Source organism: Bos indicus, chromosome 4, assembly GCF_029378745.1.
Source record: "Bos indicus isolate NIAB-ARS_2022 breed Sahiwal x Tharparkar chromosome 4, NIAB-ARS_B.indTharparkar_mat_pri_1.0, whole genome shotgun sequence".
Lineage (NCBI taxonomy): Eukaryota > Metazoa > Chordata > Mammalia > Artiodactyla > Bovidae > Bos > Bos indicus.
The window spans coordinates 44,695,005-44,712,404 of record NC_091763.1 but is presented as its reverse complement, the minus strand read 5'-3'; the positions used below and the strand labels follow the sequence as shown (position 1 = coordinate 44,712,404).

Here is a 17,400-nt window from a genome sequence, read left to right as displayed (position 1 = left end):
ATGATGGATAAAGATGGACTGAAATGAAGTATAAATTCAAAATTTTGCATTCATGCCAAGGTTAACACAGGGCATTAGCTGAAAATAATGACAAAAACTGTTTTACTCTTTCTCCACGGGAGGTTGGGGGGAAGTAGAAGCCATTTACATTTACACTGGTCCGTGGCTGTCAGAGTGTGGTCCAGGGAGCACCTGCTTCAGAACCATCCTTGTCAGCCCTTGTACAATGTAAAGCACGTACTTAAATGCCAGATGCTTCTGTTGCTCTACTGCAACCCTGCTGAGTTGTGAATAATTAAAAAGGCCATGCAATACTACTAAGTGCTGATTAGATACACTTATTACAAACATGATGCTGGTGACCAACCTCACAGATATACTAGGCTATGCTTTTCAGAAGTAAACAAACATTATTCTGTAGATATCCATAACCACACTATTTATAGATGAAAAACTTGAGGCTCTGGGAGGTTACGTAACTTATGAGAGTCACAATTACTGCCGGTGTGTGAGAATGGGAGGAGCGTGTTTAGAGACTAGGGTACTCACTTGGTTGGCCGAAAAGGCTGCATTGTTACCCAGAGTGACCAAAGCTCGTTCGATAATGACAGGATCCTCAGTCGATTCAAGCAGGTAAAGGAGTTTCTGAACTTGTTCAGCATTTAGGGTGTCATCATATGATCCACTGGTTAAGTCTTCTACATAAGAATAAAGTTATTTAAAGTTCATTTAAAATCAATATAAGACTTAAAAGACAAATCCTGAATCATATTCTGATGCCAAGCACCGTTTTGAGCACTTTATATACCTTAACTCATTTAATCGTCAAGTGATCTCTCAGAAGAAGATACTATTATGATTCTCAATTTACAGATGGAATACTAAGCCTTATAGGTATTAAGAAATTAGCCCATGGTCTTGGTACTTCTCTTTTCTTTTAGTAAGGCACTGCATGCCAATAGCATTTTCTGTTTCTTCTTTCTAAAAATCAGGTACACCCATCCAGTGGAGCACTTTCCACAGGCATAGCTTCATTAAGAAACAGAATTTGCATTTGGGAGACCTGCTCCGATCAGAGGCCAGAGGAAAAGCTATGCGAGGGACCCGATCATGCTGCCCGTGAGGTGATTTTGTTCAGTTTCTGTGAGCAAGGGTGACGACTGTGATGCTAGAAGAACAGTCCAACTGGGGGTGATGACAGAAGCTGTTGTTCTAAGGAAAAGGGCGGGCAGTTAAATGCTGGATCTGCTCAGGAAGTTTTGAAGTTTAAAGCTTGGACCTTTTAAAAAATTCTCTTTACAGAAATCTCCACAGGAAAACAGAAACCATTTGTATAATGCAGTCACTGTGTTATAAACATAGAACATGATTCTTTCCAAATCAAGCTACGAATACAGGCCAGACAGCACAAGTGTCCACAATATACTGCCCTCCGTGGAGTTGGGGCGGGGTGTAGCAATTTACAATAGGTGCTGCTGTATGATACCATAGCTGTGCTCATCTATATGCTGATGACTCCTCAATCCTAACCCCCAAGTTAGAACTCTATTTCCAGAGCTTAAATTATATAAATCAACTTACTAACTGGCACTTCAATTTAGGTACCTTAAAGACACCTCAAACTAACTGTACTCTATCCTGAATACATTGCCCTCCCACACAAATCTACTAGGCTTCAAAATCTCTACCTCACTGAATGAGACCACTATCTACCCGGTTTCCCAAACCAAGGGCATCTTCGCTTTATACTTCTCTCTCACCACCCATGATAATTCATCAAATCCTAAAAAATAAAATGTGTCTCAAATTATTAAATTTATCATCTTTGGATACTGGGATTACAAATGACTTATTTTCTACCCCGTGCTCATGAATTCTTTCTTGTTTTTTCTTTTTAATTTTTTTTTTTTTACAATAAACACATATTATTATATTAAAATAGAATATATTGCTTAAAGAGGAATCACAGACAAATATGAAGTAAATGTACAAGCTTAGATTATGAGAACCAAAAGGTGATCTGATGTCCTGAAGAAGCCAAATAAGAAATCAACTATTAGGAAAATCTAAAAGCCAAAGAGGGAGCAGATTCTCACTCCCATGTCTTATAATCAGAACCTCTGGACCATGCTTTTACTCCTGAACCCACTACCCACCTCATCTACACCTTATACAATTATTTCACCCAAACAAGATTTGAAAATGTAAGTGAAAGAATGATAAAAACACAGACTGTCATATGGAAAGACTTTTGGGGGTTCATCCAAAAGTGTTTTTACACACAAGAAAACTGAGATCAGGATCATTTAAGGATTTGCCTAACATCACACAGGAGTTAGTAGCAGAGACCAGAGAGACGAAAACACAAAGCTGCAGGCAACCCTAACCTCTTTTGGGTCTCAGTTTCCTCATATGTAAAATAAGGCTGGTCAAACACTACAATGATTCCAAAAGTCCCCATGCAGCCCTGAAGTTGTGTGATTTTATACATATACACAAGGCATAGAAAGGATACATTTCCTCCAAACTATTTCAAAGTCTACAACTTCCTCATACATTTTCCCACAAACCATTAAAAAGTTTTATAGGTATATAAATTATTAATGAATAGCCAAATAAAATTTTACAGAGAAAAGGGTAATTTTCTCTTGAAAGAAGGAGGTGTAATGTGGTAGTTAAAAGTAAGCCAAGGTTAAGTCTAGTTCAAATTCCAGCTAAGCTATTTACCAGCCGAGAGACATAACCTCTCCAAGCCTCAGTTTCTTCATCTATTCCAAGGGAGTTAAGAGTGCAAAGAAGAGGAAGACAACAGAATGGGAAAGACTGGAGATCTCTTCCAAAAAAATTGGAGTTATCAAGGGAACATTTCATAGAAGGATGGGCACGATAAAGAAGGGAAACAGTAAGGACCTAACAGAAGCAGAAGAGATTAAGAAGAGGTGGCAAGAATACACAGAAGAACTGTACAAAAAAGCTCTTAATGACCTGGATAACCACGATGGTGTGGTCACTCACCTAGAGCCAGACATCCTGGAGTGTGAAGGGAAGTGGAACTTAGGAAGCATTATTACAAATCAAGCTAGTGGAGGTGATGAAATTCCAGCTGAGCTATTTCAAATCCTATAAGATGATGCTGTTAAAATGCTGCACTCAATATGCCAGCAAATTTGGAAAACTCAGCAGTGGCCACAGGACTGGAAAAGGTTAGTTTTCATTCCAATTCCAAAGAAGGGCAGTAGCAAAGAATGTTCAGACTACCAGACAACTATACTTATTTTGCATGCTAGTAAGCTTATGCTCAAAATCCTTCAAGCCAGGCTTCAGCAGTACATGAACCGAGAACTTCCAGATGTACTCATTTCTAAAGCTGGGTTTAGAAAAGGCAGAAGAACAAGAGATCAAATTGCAAACATTCACTGGATCATAAAGAAAACATGAGAATTCAAAAAAAAAAAATCTAACTTTTGCTTCATTGACTACGATAAAGCCTTTGGCTGTGTAGGATCACAACTGTGAAAAATTCTTAAAGAGATGGGAATACCAGACCACCTAACTGTCTCCTGAGAAACCTGTATTCAGGTCAAGAAGCAACAGTTAGAACCTTATATGGAACAATGGGCTGGTTCCAAATTGAGAAAGGAGTACAAAAAGGCTGTATACTGTCACCCTGTTTATTTAACTTCTATGCAGAGTACATCATGTGAAATGCCAGGCTGGATGAATCACAAACTGGAATTATAATTGTCTGGAGAAATATCAACAACCTCAAATACACAGATGATACCACACTAACAGCAGAAAGCAACGAGGAACTAGAGAGTCTCTTGATGAGGGTGAAAGAGGAGAGTGAAAAAGCTGGCTTAAAACTCAACATTCAAAAAACTAAGATCATGGCATCCAGTCCCATCACTTCATGGCAAATAGAAAAGAAAAAGTAGAAGCAGTGACAGATTTTATTTTTGGGGCTCCAAAATCACTGCAGATGGTGACTGCAGCCATGAAATTAAAAAGATGCTTGCTTCTTGGAAGGAAAGCTATAATAAACTTAGATAGCATATTAAAAAACAAAGAAATCACTTTGTCTACAAAGGTCTGTCTAGTCAAAGCTATGGTTTTTCCAGTAGTCATGTACAGATATGAGTGCTGGACCATAAAGAAGGCTGAGTGCCAAAGAAATGGTGCTTTTAAATTGTGGTGCTGCAGGAGACTCCTGAGAGTCTCTTGGACTGCAAGAAGATCAAACCAGTTAATCCTAAAGGAAATCAACCCTGAATATTCATTGGAAGGATTGATGCTGAAGCTCCAGTACTTAGGCCATCTGATGCAGAGAGTCGACTCATTAGAAAAGACCCTGATGCTGGGAAAGATTGAAAGCAAAAGAAGAGGGTGGCAGAGGATGAGATGGTTAAACAGCAACACCGACAAAATGGACATGAATCTGAGCAAACTCTGTGAGATGGTGAACCACAGAGTCCTGCAGGCCATGCAGTTGCAAAGAGTCAGACGTGACTTAGTGACTGAATAACAACAGTTATTCAGAGCATTTTTATGTCTCTTGATACATATCCAAGAGTGGAACTGCTGGATCATACGGTGGTCTCATTTTTAGTTTTATGAGGAAGTTCCATGCTGTTTTTGACAGTGGCTGCACCAATCTACACTCTCACTAACGGCGTATGATGATTCCCTTTTCTCACATCTTCACCAGCATGTTATTTATGGCCTTTTTGATGACAGCCATTCTGACAGGTGTGAGATGATATATCATTGTGGTTTTAATTGGCATCTAATAATTAGCAATGTAGAGTATCTTTTCATATGCTTGCTGCTCAATTAAGTGGGAGATGGGCTCAAATCAAGAAAATTATAAATGAAAAAGAAGTTAAAACTGATATCACAGAAATACAAAGGATCATAAGAGACTACTACAAGTTACTACATGCCAATAAAACGGACAACCTCTTGGAAAGGTACCCTGTCCCGAGACTCAGAAAATATGAACAGACCAATCACAAGTACTGAAATTGCAACTGTGATTAAAAAGCTCCCAAGAAACAAAAGTCCAGGACCAGATGGCTTCATAAGCAAATTCTACCAAGTGGGATTTATCCTAGGGATGCAACATTCCCAACATACACAAATCAATCAATGTGATACACCACTTCAACAAACTAATAAAGAACATTATGACCATCTCAATAGATGCAGAAGAAGCTTTTGACAAAATTCAATACCTGTTTGTGATTAAAAAAAAAAAAAAAAAACTCTCTAGAAAGGGGGCAGAGAGAGAAACTCCCCCACACATATATATTTAGGATGGGCTCACTTATGTCTGACTCTGCAACCCCATGGACTACAGCCCACCCAGCTCCTCTGTCCATGGAATTTTCCAGGCAAGAATACTGGAGTGGGTTGCCATTTCCTACTCCAGGGGATCTTCCCGACCTAGGGATCGAACCTGAGTCTCTTCTGTCTCTGGCATTGGCAGGTGGGTTCCTTACCACTGTACCACCTGGGAAGCCCAGCATAATAAAGGCCACATGTGACAAATTCACAGTAAACATCATTCTCAATGGTGAAAAGCAAAGGCACTTCCTTTAAGGTCAGGAACCACACAAAGATATCCACTCTCATCACTATTATTCAAATGACTTATAAAGGCATATCCATGGGCAATCAGAGAAGAAAAAGAAAGAAAAGGAATCCAAAGAGGAAGAGAAGAAGTAAAATTCACTGTTTGCCGATGACATGATACTATACTTTGGAATTCCTAAAGACGTTACCAGAAAACTACTAAAGCTCATCAATGAATTTGGTTAAGTTTCAGGATACAAAATTAAAAAACGGAAATGTGTCACACTTCTATACACTAGCAAAGAAAGATCAGAACAACAAATTAAGGAAAAAATGCCATTTGCCTTCATATCACAAAGAATAAAATACCAAGAAACAAACCTACCTGAGGAGATAAAAGACCTGTACTTTGAAAAGTATAAGACTGATAAAAGATACTGAAGATAACACAAACAGATGGAAAGATAAACCAGGTTCCTGGGTTGGACGAATCAGTATCATTAAAATGACTATACTAAGCCAAGCAATCTACCAATTAAATCCAACACCTATCAAACTACCAATGGCATTTTTCACAGAATTAGAACAAAATTTTTTTTACAATTTGTATGGAAACACAGAAGACCCTAAATAGTCAAACTAATCTTGAGAAAGAAAAAAATGGAGCTGGAAGCATCAAGTTTCTTGACTTCAGACTATACTACAATGCTAGAGTCATCAAAACAATGTTATTGGCACAAAAGCAGAAATACAGATCAATGGAACAGGATAAAACTCCAGTGATAAACCCATGCACTGATGTGCTGTGTTTTGCTTAGTTGCTCAGTCATGTCTGACTCTTTGCAACTCCATGGACTGTAGCCCAGCAGACTCCTCAGTCCATGGGGATTCTCCAGGCAAGAATACTGGAGTGGGATGCCATGCCCTCCTCCAGGGGATCGTTCCAACCCAGGGATCGAACCCAGGTCTCCCACATTGCCGGCAGATTCTTTACCGTCTGAGCCACCAGGGAAGCCCCATGCACCAATGGTCAACTACAAAAGGGGGGCAACAATGTACAATAGAGAGAAAACAGTGTCTCTTTGACATGGGGTGCTGGGCACACTGGACAGCAACATGTTAAAGGATGAAATCAGAACACTCCCTAACACCATGCACAAAAATAAACTCAAAATCTAAATGTAAGTCCAGATACTATAAAACCTAAGAGGAAAATCTAGGTAGAATTCTCTCTGATACCTATTGCAGCAATATTATTTTTGAATCACCTCCTAGAGTAATGAAAGTAAAAACAAAAATAAAACCATCAAGAAAACAAAAAGACAACCCACAGAATAGGAGAAAATACTTGAAAACTAAGCAACTGACAAGGGGTTAGTCTCCAAAATATACAAACAGCTCATGCAGCTCAGTATTTAAAAAAAGAAAAAACCTAACCAAAAAAATGGGTGGAGGATCTAAATAGACATTTCTCCAAAGATATACAGATGGCCGAAAAGCACATAAAAAGATACTCAACATCACTAATTATTAGAGAAATACAAATCAAAACTACGTGGAAGTGTCACCTCACTCTTGTCAGAATGGCCATCATCAAAAAATCTACAAACAAAAATGCTGCAGAGGGTTTGGAGAAAAGGGCCTCGTCCTATACACTGTTGGTGGGAATGCAAATCGGTACAACCACTGTGGAGAACAGAATGGAGGCTCCTTAAAAGACTAAAAATACTGCTACCATATGACCTAGCATGCCCACTCCTGGGTATATATCTGCAGAAAGTAATTCAAAAAGGTATGTGTACCCCACTGTTCACTGCAGCACTATTTACAATAGCCAAGACATGGAAGTAACCAAAATGCCCATCCACAAAGGAATAGAAAAAGATGTGGTACATATATACAATGGAATATTACTTAGCTATCAAAGAGAATGAAATAATGCCATTTGCACTAACATTTCTTTGGATGACCTAGAGATGATCATTCTGAAACCGTGTACAAGCCTGTGTCCTCGTCTTTTGAAGTAAAATGCTTACTCAACAGTTAATGATTGGGAAATGGGAAGAAGAAACAAAGAACAGCTGTTGGGCTAAGGAACTGCTAACAATTAAGACTATAATCCTGCCACATAACAGAATCACCAAACTCCCAGTTCCTTGAAAGATACAGATAAAGGCCTGACACACATTCCCACTGTTTTTACAGAAAGCAGATGGAGACTGCTGACCACAAGAACACACACCCTAGACTGTGTTCTTGGCAGAGCCAGGAAAATTAAAAAAAAAAAAAAATCAAACTTATGGTTACCAAAGGGGAAAGGCAGGGAGAAGGGATAAACTAGGAGACTGGAATTAACACACTACTATATAGAAAATAGGTGCTCAACAACGATCTACTGTGTAGCATAGGGAACTCAATATTTTGTAATAACCTAGATAGGAGAAGAATCTGAAAAAGAAGGGATATATGTATAACAGAATCACTTTGCTGTACACCTGAAACGAACACATACTGTGAGTCAACTATACTCCAACATAAAAAAAATAAATTAAAAAACATCTTATAAAGCTGATTTGGTGGTGCTGAACTCAGCTTTTGCTTGTTTCTAAAATTTTCGTTCTTTCCATCAAATCTGAGCAACAGCCTTGCCAAGTAGGTTTTCCCTTTTCATGACTTTATATATACTGTCCCACTTCCCTCTGGTACGCAGAGTTTGTGCTGAAAAGTTAGCTGATAAACATACTCGAATTTGCTTGCATGAAACTTGATGCTTTTCCCTTGGAGCTTTTAATATTCTCTCTTTATCTTACTTTTTGCTATTTTAATTACAGTGTGTCTTGGTGTGATCCTCTTTCAGTTCAGTTCATCACTCAGTTGTGTCCAACTCTGCAGCCCCATGGACTGCAGCACACCAGGCCTCCCTGTCCATCACCAACTCCCAGAGTTTACCCAAACTCATGTCCATTGAGTCGGTGATGCCATCCAAGCATCTCATCCTCTGTTGTCCCCTTCTCCTCCTGCCCCCCAATCTTTTCCAGCATCAGGGTCTTTACAAATAAGTCAGTTCTTCGCATCAGGTGGCTAAAGTACTGGAGTTTCAGCTTCAACATCAGTCCTTCCAATGGACACCCAGGACTGATCTCCTTTGGGTGATCCTGTTAAGAAGTCTCTCTGCTTCCCGGACTTGGACGTCTGTTTCCTTTCCCAGGTTAGGAGGGATTTCAACTATTATGTCTTCAAATATGTTCTTTGCCCCTTTCTCTTTTTCTCCTTCCAGGACACCATGATTGAGGGGTGCCCAACCTTGGGGCTCTAATGCCTGATGATCTCAGGTGAAGCTGATGCAATAACAGAAATAAAGTGCACAGTAAGTGTAATGTGCCTGGATTATCCCAAAACCACCAACTGCCCATATTCATGAAAAACTGTCTTCTATGAAACTGGTCCCTGGTGCCAAAAAGTTTGGGGACTGTTGCCATAATGTGAATATTAGTATGCTTAATGTTGTCCCAGAGGTCTCTCAAACTACTTTTTTTTTCCCCTGTTCAGCTTCAATAATTGCCACTATATTGTCTTCCAGCTCACTATTCTACTGTTTTTTTGTAGTATATTTTTAAAATCAGTTATTGTCTTTTTCAGCTCTGTTTGGGTCTTCTTTACATCTTCTAATTTGCTAAACTTCTCACTGTACTCATCCATTCTTCTCCCGAGTTCTTTAATCATCTTTATCATTATTTCAGACACTTTATTGGGCAGACTGCCTATTTCCACTTCATTTAGTCCTTCTGGGATTTTATCTTGTTTCTTCTTTGGAATATGTTCCTTTGTCACATTTTTGCCTGATTCATTGTCTTTATTTCTATTTATCTGGTATGCTGGTTACGTTTTTGACCTTGGAGAAACCGTCTTATGTAGGAGACACCCTATGGGTTCCAACAGCATACTCCTTCTGGTCACCAGTTATAATCCCTAGGGGTGCTCCCTCCATGGCAGGGCATGGGTTCTTCCGTTGTGGAGGGCTGACTACTCTGGTGGTCTGGCAGGTGCGGCGGACCCTTCGTCCAGTTGGTTGCCAGGGCCGTAAGATAGCTGGCTGCAAAACTCTGGGAGTCCCAGGCCTAGTGCTGGCTCACTGGTGGGAAGAGCTTGGTTCTGGGATAAGTGACCACAGGGCTGGGGTTCCCAGATCTAATGCTGGTCTTCTGGTGGGTGGAGTTATTTCTGGAGTGGCTGCCTAAGAAGTCCAAAGTATCTGGCAGCTGGTGGGTGGAGTTCAGGCCCCAAGCTACCGCTGGCTCACTTATGAGTGAATGCAGGGTCTTGGGGTTCCCAAAGTTGGTGTCAGCCCACTGGTGGGTGTCTGCTTGAATTTATAATAAAAATCACATTTTACTTTTTCAGTAAAGAAATATAAGCCTTAAAAGTCTAAAAAGTTTATAGGATGGTGATGATCAAATATCCAGCATTTCAACTGATTATTTTTTGAATTGCTATTATATCGGTGAGGCAGTCAGGTATGTATGTCCCAGTTCTCCACTTAGCTTTATACTAATAAGACAGTGAAAGAATTTTAGGTTCAGTAGTTCACCATCTCTTCAAGTAAACTGAGGAGACATTACAATTCTCAAAGAAAAGTGACTACCAAATAATAACATTATAGTAAGACAAATTTCAAGATAATTGTCACCATACAGAATCATTCCAATCAGGAACATAATATGTTTTTTCCCTTTATAGACTCTATGTCCTTCATAAAAATTATCTTCGTATAGGCTTCTTGCTAGATGTGTTCCTAGTTTTTAAAGATTTTATAGCTATCATAAAATCTTTTCAATTATATTTTGAATTAGTTACTGCTTATATACAAAAAGCTATAGGGTATATTTATCTTGCATTCACATTACTTTATTCAACTCTTCTTGTTTCTAAAGTTATTCAGCTTATTCTCTTAGGTTTTTCCAAATAAATCATTATGTCATTTACTAATTATACTTTTGCCTCCTTTCTAATATTCATTCAGTTTTTCCTTTCTTACCAAGCTGCCAAAGACTCCAGGACAATGCTGAATAACAGCTGTGATATCAGGTATCCTTCTCCTGTTCTGTTTGTTTGTTTATTTTTGGCCATGTAGCATGTGGGATCTCAAAGCTCCCTGACCAGGGATCAAACCTGTGCCCCCTACAGTGGAAGTGTGGAGCCTTAACCACTGGACCACCAGTAAAGTCCCATACTTCTCTTGTTCTTGAATTTAATAAGGATGCTAGCAGTGTTTCACCATGAAATAGAATGTTTGCTTTTGGTTTTTGATGGATGTTCCTCAACAACTTAAGAATATTTCCTTCTATTTATTCCTAACTTGCTGTTTTTATTAGAAATAATGATATTCAAATGTCTCTCTCTCTTTTTATTTCTTCTTGGCTATGCCACATAGCTTGTAGGATCTTAGTTCCCTGACCAGGGATCGAATCCAGGCCCTAGGCAGTGAGAGTACAGAGCTGTAACCAATGGACCACCAGGGAATTCCCTTTCAAATATCTTTCTAACGCAACTTAAAAAAAAATTGAAGTATAGCTGATTTACAAGGTTGTATCAAATGGCTTTCTAATTATGAGGTCATTATGTGCTCTTGCTTTTAATCTATTTATGCAAAAAATTACATCAATCTATTTCCCAATTTGGATCCTCCCTTTACGTCAATTTGGTCTCCGAAGGAATATTATTACCTTAATCATGTAATAGGTTTAATTTGTTAGTATTTTATTTAGTATCTGTATATCTTTATTCACAATTGAAACAGATTTACAGTCTTTTCATGCTATTCTTGTCAGGTTGGGGATCAGGTTGTTGAATGAACTGGGACTATTTCCATTTCTTTCAAGCTCTCAGTGTTAGAAAAGGAATTACATTTTTCTTAAAGTTTAAGACAAAACAAAAGACCACTTGGTTCTTGTTCAAGATAGTCACATAGAAGAGCTTGAACTCACCTCCTATGTGGACACACCAAATCTTTAGCTACATACGAAACAACTGCCTGTGAAAATCTTGAAACTAAGCGATTCCCATACACTGGGAAATGGGTAGGAAAGGCCACCATCAACCCCACGCCTGGTTCAGGGACACACAACTGGGAAGGAACTGACAACTCCCAGCTTCCCCCTGAAGAGCAAGGGGTTTAGGGTCCCCATCTTGTGTTCCAACTTTTAAGACTTCCGCCTGAGAGATGGGTCCCCCAAAACATCTAGCTTTGAAAGTTAACAGGGCCTGCACTCACAACACTCACAAGGCTGTAGTGAATTCAGAGAGAGTAACCTAAAGGGTTTCCACAGAATCATCATGGCTGACCCCCAAGGACACAGTACAGGCAAAAGACTGAAACCAACATTTTCAATGAAAGAAACCAAGAGCAAGGCTCTCTGGAGACGGGGAGAACAGACAGGTGCCATCTTTGCATTCTCTCCCTGTCTTGCTGTAGGTCATTGGTATTTCCCAGAAAGGAGTTTGTGTATGCCTCTGGTTTGGAGCTGCCACCCAAGGGACACCCCTTGATCACCTGGCTCTGGTGGTCAGTGGGGCTTATGTTCACAGATTCAATAAGACAGTAGCAAACAAGGAAACGGTACTTAGCTGGTTGCCATTCCACAGCTTAGTAAAGAAGATACAGACAGAAACACCCATCTCCCAGACTCCCCCCAAAAGAAGCACATTTGCATACTTTAAAAGTTGCTACCTTAGGGTCTGGCTTCCAATCAATCTTCATTTGGGGGTTTACTGAGAATCTCTTCTTGGGACACTGACAGCTCTTGGCACATCATCAAATACTAGGAGCTAATAAAAATAAAGCAGGTTGTTTGGACAATCACAAGTTCTGAGAAACAGCTAAGAGCTGGGGCAAGATTGAACAATAAGGTTCACCTACACAAGACCTTCAAAATGGGAAAGGTGGTTGTTTCAATCTAATACATAGAAACCAACAGTGAATCAAGCCAAATGAAGAAACAGATGAATATCTTCCAGAGGAAAGAACAAACTAAAACATCAGAAAAAATCTTAACAAAATGCAGGTAAGTAATTGACCTGATCGAGAGTTCAAAGTAATGGTCATAAAGATACATACCAAACTTGGGAGAATGAATGAACACAGCAAGAACTTCCACAGAGGGAAAGGAAATATAAAAAAGGACTAAATAAAAGAGTTTACTTATGGCTGATTCACAATGTTGTATGGCAGAAACCAACACAACATTGAAAAATAATTATCCTCCAATTTAAAATAAAGTTTTAAAGAAGCCGCAGAGCTGAAGAATACAATAAATGAAGTGAAAAAGAAGCTAGAGGGGTTCAACAGCACACTAGATGAAGTAAAAAAAGGATCCTGGAACTCTAAATGCAGTGAAACTCATCCAATCTGAACGGAAAAATGAAAAAAGAATAAAGAAGAAGTGAAGATTTGCAGCCAAAGATGGAGAAGCTCTATACAGTCAGCAAAAACAAGACCAGGAGCTGACTGTGGCTCAGACCATGAACTCCTTATTGCCAAATTCAGACTTAAATTGAAGAAAGTAGGGAAAACCACTAGACCATTCAGGTATGACCTAAATCAAATCCCTTATGATTATACAGTGGAAGTGAGAAATAGATTTAAGGGCCTAGATCTGATAGATACAGTGCCCAATGAACTATGGAATAAGGTTCGTGACATTGTACAGGAGACAGGGATCAAGACCATCCCCATGGAAAAGAAATGCAAAAAAGCAAAATGGCTGTCTGGGGAGGCCTTACAAATAGCTGTGAAAAGAAGAGAAGCGAAAAGCAAAGCAGAATGGGGAACACATGTATACCTGTGGTGGATTCATTTTGATGTTTGGCAAAACTAATACAATTATGTAAAGTTTAAAAATAAAATAAAATTAAAAAAAAAAAAAAGCATTCAACAACAAAAAAAAAAGAAAAGCAAAGCAGAAAAGGAAAGATATAAACATCTGAATGCAGAGTTCCAAAGAACAGCAAGAAGAGATAAGAAAGCCTTCTTCAGCGATCAATGCAAAGAAATAGAGGAAAATAACAGAATGGGAAAGATAGGGATCTCTTCAAGAAAATCAGAGATACCAAGGGAATATTTCATGCAAAGATGGGCTCGATAAAGGACAGAAATGGTATGGACCTAACAGAAGCAGAAGACATTAGGAAGAGATGGCAAGAATACACAGAAGAACTGTACAAAAAAGATCTTCACGACCCAGATAATCACCATGGTGTGATCACTGACCTACAGCCAGACATCCTGGAATGTGAAGTCAAGTGGGCCTTAGAAAGCATCACTATGAACAAAGCTAGTGGAGGTGATGGAATTCCAGTTGAGCTATTCCAAATCCTGAAAGATGATGCTGTGAAAGTGCTGCACTCAATATACCAGCAAATTTGGAAAACTCAGCAGTGGCCACAGGACTGGAAAAGGTCCGTTTTCATTCCAATCCCAAAGAAAGGCAATGCCAAAGAATGCTCAAACTACCACACATTGCACTCATCTCACACGCTAGTAAAGTAATGCTCAAAATTCTCCAAGCCAGGCTTCAGCAATATGTGAACTGTGAACTTCCTGATGTTCAAGCTGTTTTTAGAAAAAGCAGAGGAACCAGAGATCAAATTGCCAACATCCGCTGGATCATGGAAAAAGCAAGAGAGTTCCAGAAAAACATCTATTTCTGCTTTATTGACTATGCCAAAGCCTTTGACTGTGTGGATCACAATAAACTGTAGAAAATTCTGCAAGAGATGGGAATACCAGACCACCTGATCTGCCTCTTGAGAAATTTGTATGCAAGTCAGGAAGCAACAGTTAGAACTGGACATGGAACAACAGACTGGTTCCAAATAGGAAAAGGAATATGTCAAGGCTGTATATTATCACCCTGTTTATTTAACTTATATGCAGAGTACATCATGAGAAACGCTGGACTGGAAGAAACACAAGCTGGAATCAAGATTGTTGGGAGAAATATCAATAACCTCAGATATGCAGATGACACCACCCTTATGGCAGAAAGTGAAGAGGAACTCAAAAGCCTCTTGATGAAAGTGAAAGTGGAGAGTGAAAAAGTTGGCTTAAAGCTCAACATTCAGAAAACGAAGATCATGGCATCTGGTCCCATCACTTCATGGGAAATAGATGGGGAAACAGTGTCAGACTTTATTTTTCTGGGCTCCAAAATCACTGTAGATGGTGACTGCAGCCATGAAATTAAAAGATGCTTACTCCTTGAAAGGAAAGTTATGACCAACCTAGATAGCATATTCAAAAGCAGAGACATTACTTTGCCAACAAAGGTTCGTCTAGTCAAGGCTATGGTTTTTCCTGTGGTCATGTATGGATGTGAGAGTTGGACTGTGTAGAAAGCTGAGTGCCAAAGAATTGATGCTTTTGAACTGTGGTGTTGGAGAAGACTCTTGAGAGTCCCTTGGACAGCAAGGAGATACAACCAGTCCATCCTAAAGGAGACCAGTCCTGGGTTTTCATTGGAAGGACTGATGCTGAGGCTGAAACTCTAATACTTCGGCTACCTCATGCGAAGAGTTGACTCATTGGAAAAGACCCTGATGCTGGGAGGGATTGGGGGCAGGAGGAGAAGGGGACGACAGAGGATGAGATGGCTGGATGGCATCACCGACTCGATGCACACGAGTTTGGATGAACTCTGGTAGTTGGTGAGGGACAGGGAGGCCTGGCATGCTGCGATTCATGGGGTCGCAGAGTCGGACACGTTGAGTGACTGAACTGAAAGGAAAATAACAAAAGAAGAAGAAAGGAACAAAGGAATTACCTCCTTTTGGGTTTTTATAGAAACTCCTTTACATTAGCACAATTGATTAAACTGTTGGATACTGGTGACAGATTCAACCTCCAGCCCCTCTCACCAGCCCAGAGGTCAGGGGAAAGTGGGACTGAACGTTCCAAGCTTCTAATCATGAAGTTGGCTCCACTAGCAATCAGCCCCCAACCTTCAATGCTTTCCAAAAGTCACCTCGTCAACATTAAAAAATCACGTTTTCCTCTCACATCACTTAGGAAATTCCAAGGGTTTTATTAGGAACTCTGTGCCAGAGACAGATATAAAGACCAAATATTTTGTTGTCATTTAGTCGCTAAGTTGTGTCTGACTCCTTTGCAATCCCATGGACTGTAGTCCACCAGCTCTCTCCACGGGATTTCCCAGGCAAGAATACTGGAGTGGGCTGCCACTTCCCTCTCCAGGGAATCTTACTGATCAAGAGGTTGAACCTGCATCTTCTGCTTGACAGGCAGATTCCTTACCGCAGAGCCACCTGGGAAGCCCAAAGACCAAACACACATTTCTAATTATAAATCACAATATTACAGAAACTATATGTTGTGTACAAGAGATTCACTTCAGTTTTAAATATTCAAAGACTAGACTGAAGTGAAGGTATGAAAAAGATATTCCATGCAAACAGAAATAATAAAATAGCAGGGGCAGACATACTTATCAGACAAAACAGATTTAAGACAAATTCTATAATAAGACATAAAGAAGGTCATCATATTATGATAAAGGATTTGAACCAATGAGAGCATATAACATATGTAAATGTTTATATACCAAACACAGGAGCAATAAATTAACAAATCTGAAGTGAGAAATAGGTGGCAATACAATAACAGTAGTGGAATCAAAACCCTACTTTTGTCAATGGACAGGCCATCAAGACAGAAAATCAATGAGGAAACACTGGACACATTATACCAAATGAACTTAATATTTACAGAACATTCCATTCAAAAGCAGCAGAATACAAACTCTTCTCAATCACATGTGGAACATTCTCCAGGACAGTTTACATGTTAGGCTACAAAACAAGTCTTAATAAATTTAAGAAGACTGAAACAGTACTAACAATTTTTTTTATGACCACAACCAGAGAAAAGATGGCGGAGTAAAAGGACGTGTGCCCATCTTCTCCTGTGAGAACACCAAAAGAACAACTAGCTGTTGAACAACCACTGACAGGATACTGGAATTCACCAAAAAAAACACAAATATCCCGTGTCCTAGGACAAAGGTGAAGCTGCAATGAGATGGTAGGAGGGATGTAATCATGTCAAAATCAAATCCCATACTGCAGGTTGCTGCTGCTACTGCTAAGTCGCTTCAGTCGTGTCCGACCCTGTGCGACCCCATAGATGGCAGCCCACCAGGCTCCCCCGTCCCTGGGCTTCTCCAGGCAAGAACACTGGAGTAGGGTGCCATTGCCTTCTCCAATACTGCAGGTAGGCGACCCCCAAACTGGAGAATAATACCAAAGAAGTTTTCGCACTGCTGTGAAGGTTCTAGGTCTCACATCAGGCTTGCTAACTGGGATCCAGCAAAGGGAATCCCCAGGGAAACTGACTTTGAAGGAGAGCAGGATTTGATTATAGAACTTCCACAGGACTGGGGCAAAGAGAGACTCTTGCAGGGCACAGACAAAATCTTGTGCATGCCAGAAAGAAGTGGTGACCCCACAAGAGACTGTGTCAGACCTGCCTGTGAGTGTCTGAGGGTCTCCTGCAGAGGCGTGCCTCAGAAGTGGCCTCAGGTGGAAGTAGCCTCCGCCAGGGATAGGGTCACTGGTGGCAGCAGTCCACGGAGGTGCGTGTCGGCATAAGTCCTTTTGGAAGGTTGCTAGTCAGCCCTACTGTAGAGACTGTAGACTCCAGGCCTGGGTTGCCTCAGGACAAACAACTAACTGGGAGGAAGCACAGCCATATCCATCAGCAGAAAATTGAAATAAAGATTTACTGGGCGTGGCCCTACCCAAGAGAGCAAGAGC

At 40.1% G+C, this 17,400-nt stretch overlaps 1 protein-coding gene across 4 annotated transcripts in view; it reads right to left on the bottom strand.

The window, feature by feature from the left end:
- The window catches only part of ARMC10 (armadillo repeat containing 10), a 105,807-nt gene that overhangs the window by 77,495 nt on the left and 10,912 nt on the right, over window positions 1-17,400 (bottom strand). For all 4 annotated transcript variants that reach the window (XM_019958633.2, XM_019958634.2, XM_019958635.2 and 1 more), the window contains exon 2: window positions 550-698. In XM_019958633.2, the coding sequence (XP_019814192.2) occupies window positions 550-698 (149 nt within the window). The remainder of the gene's footprint in view (window positions 1-549; window positions 699-17,400) is intronic.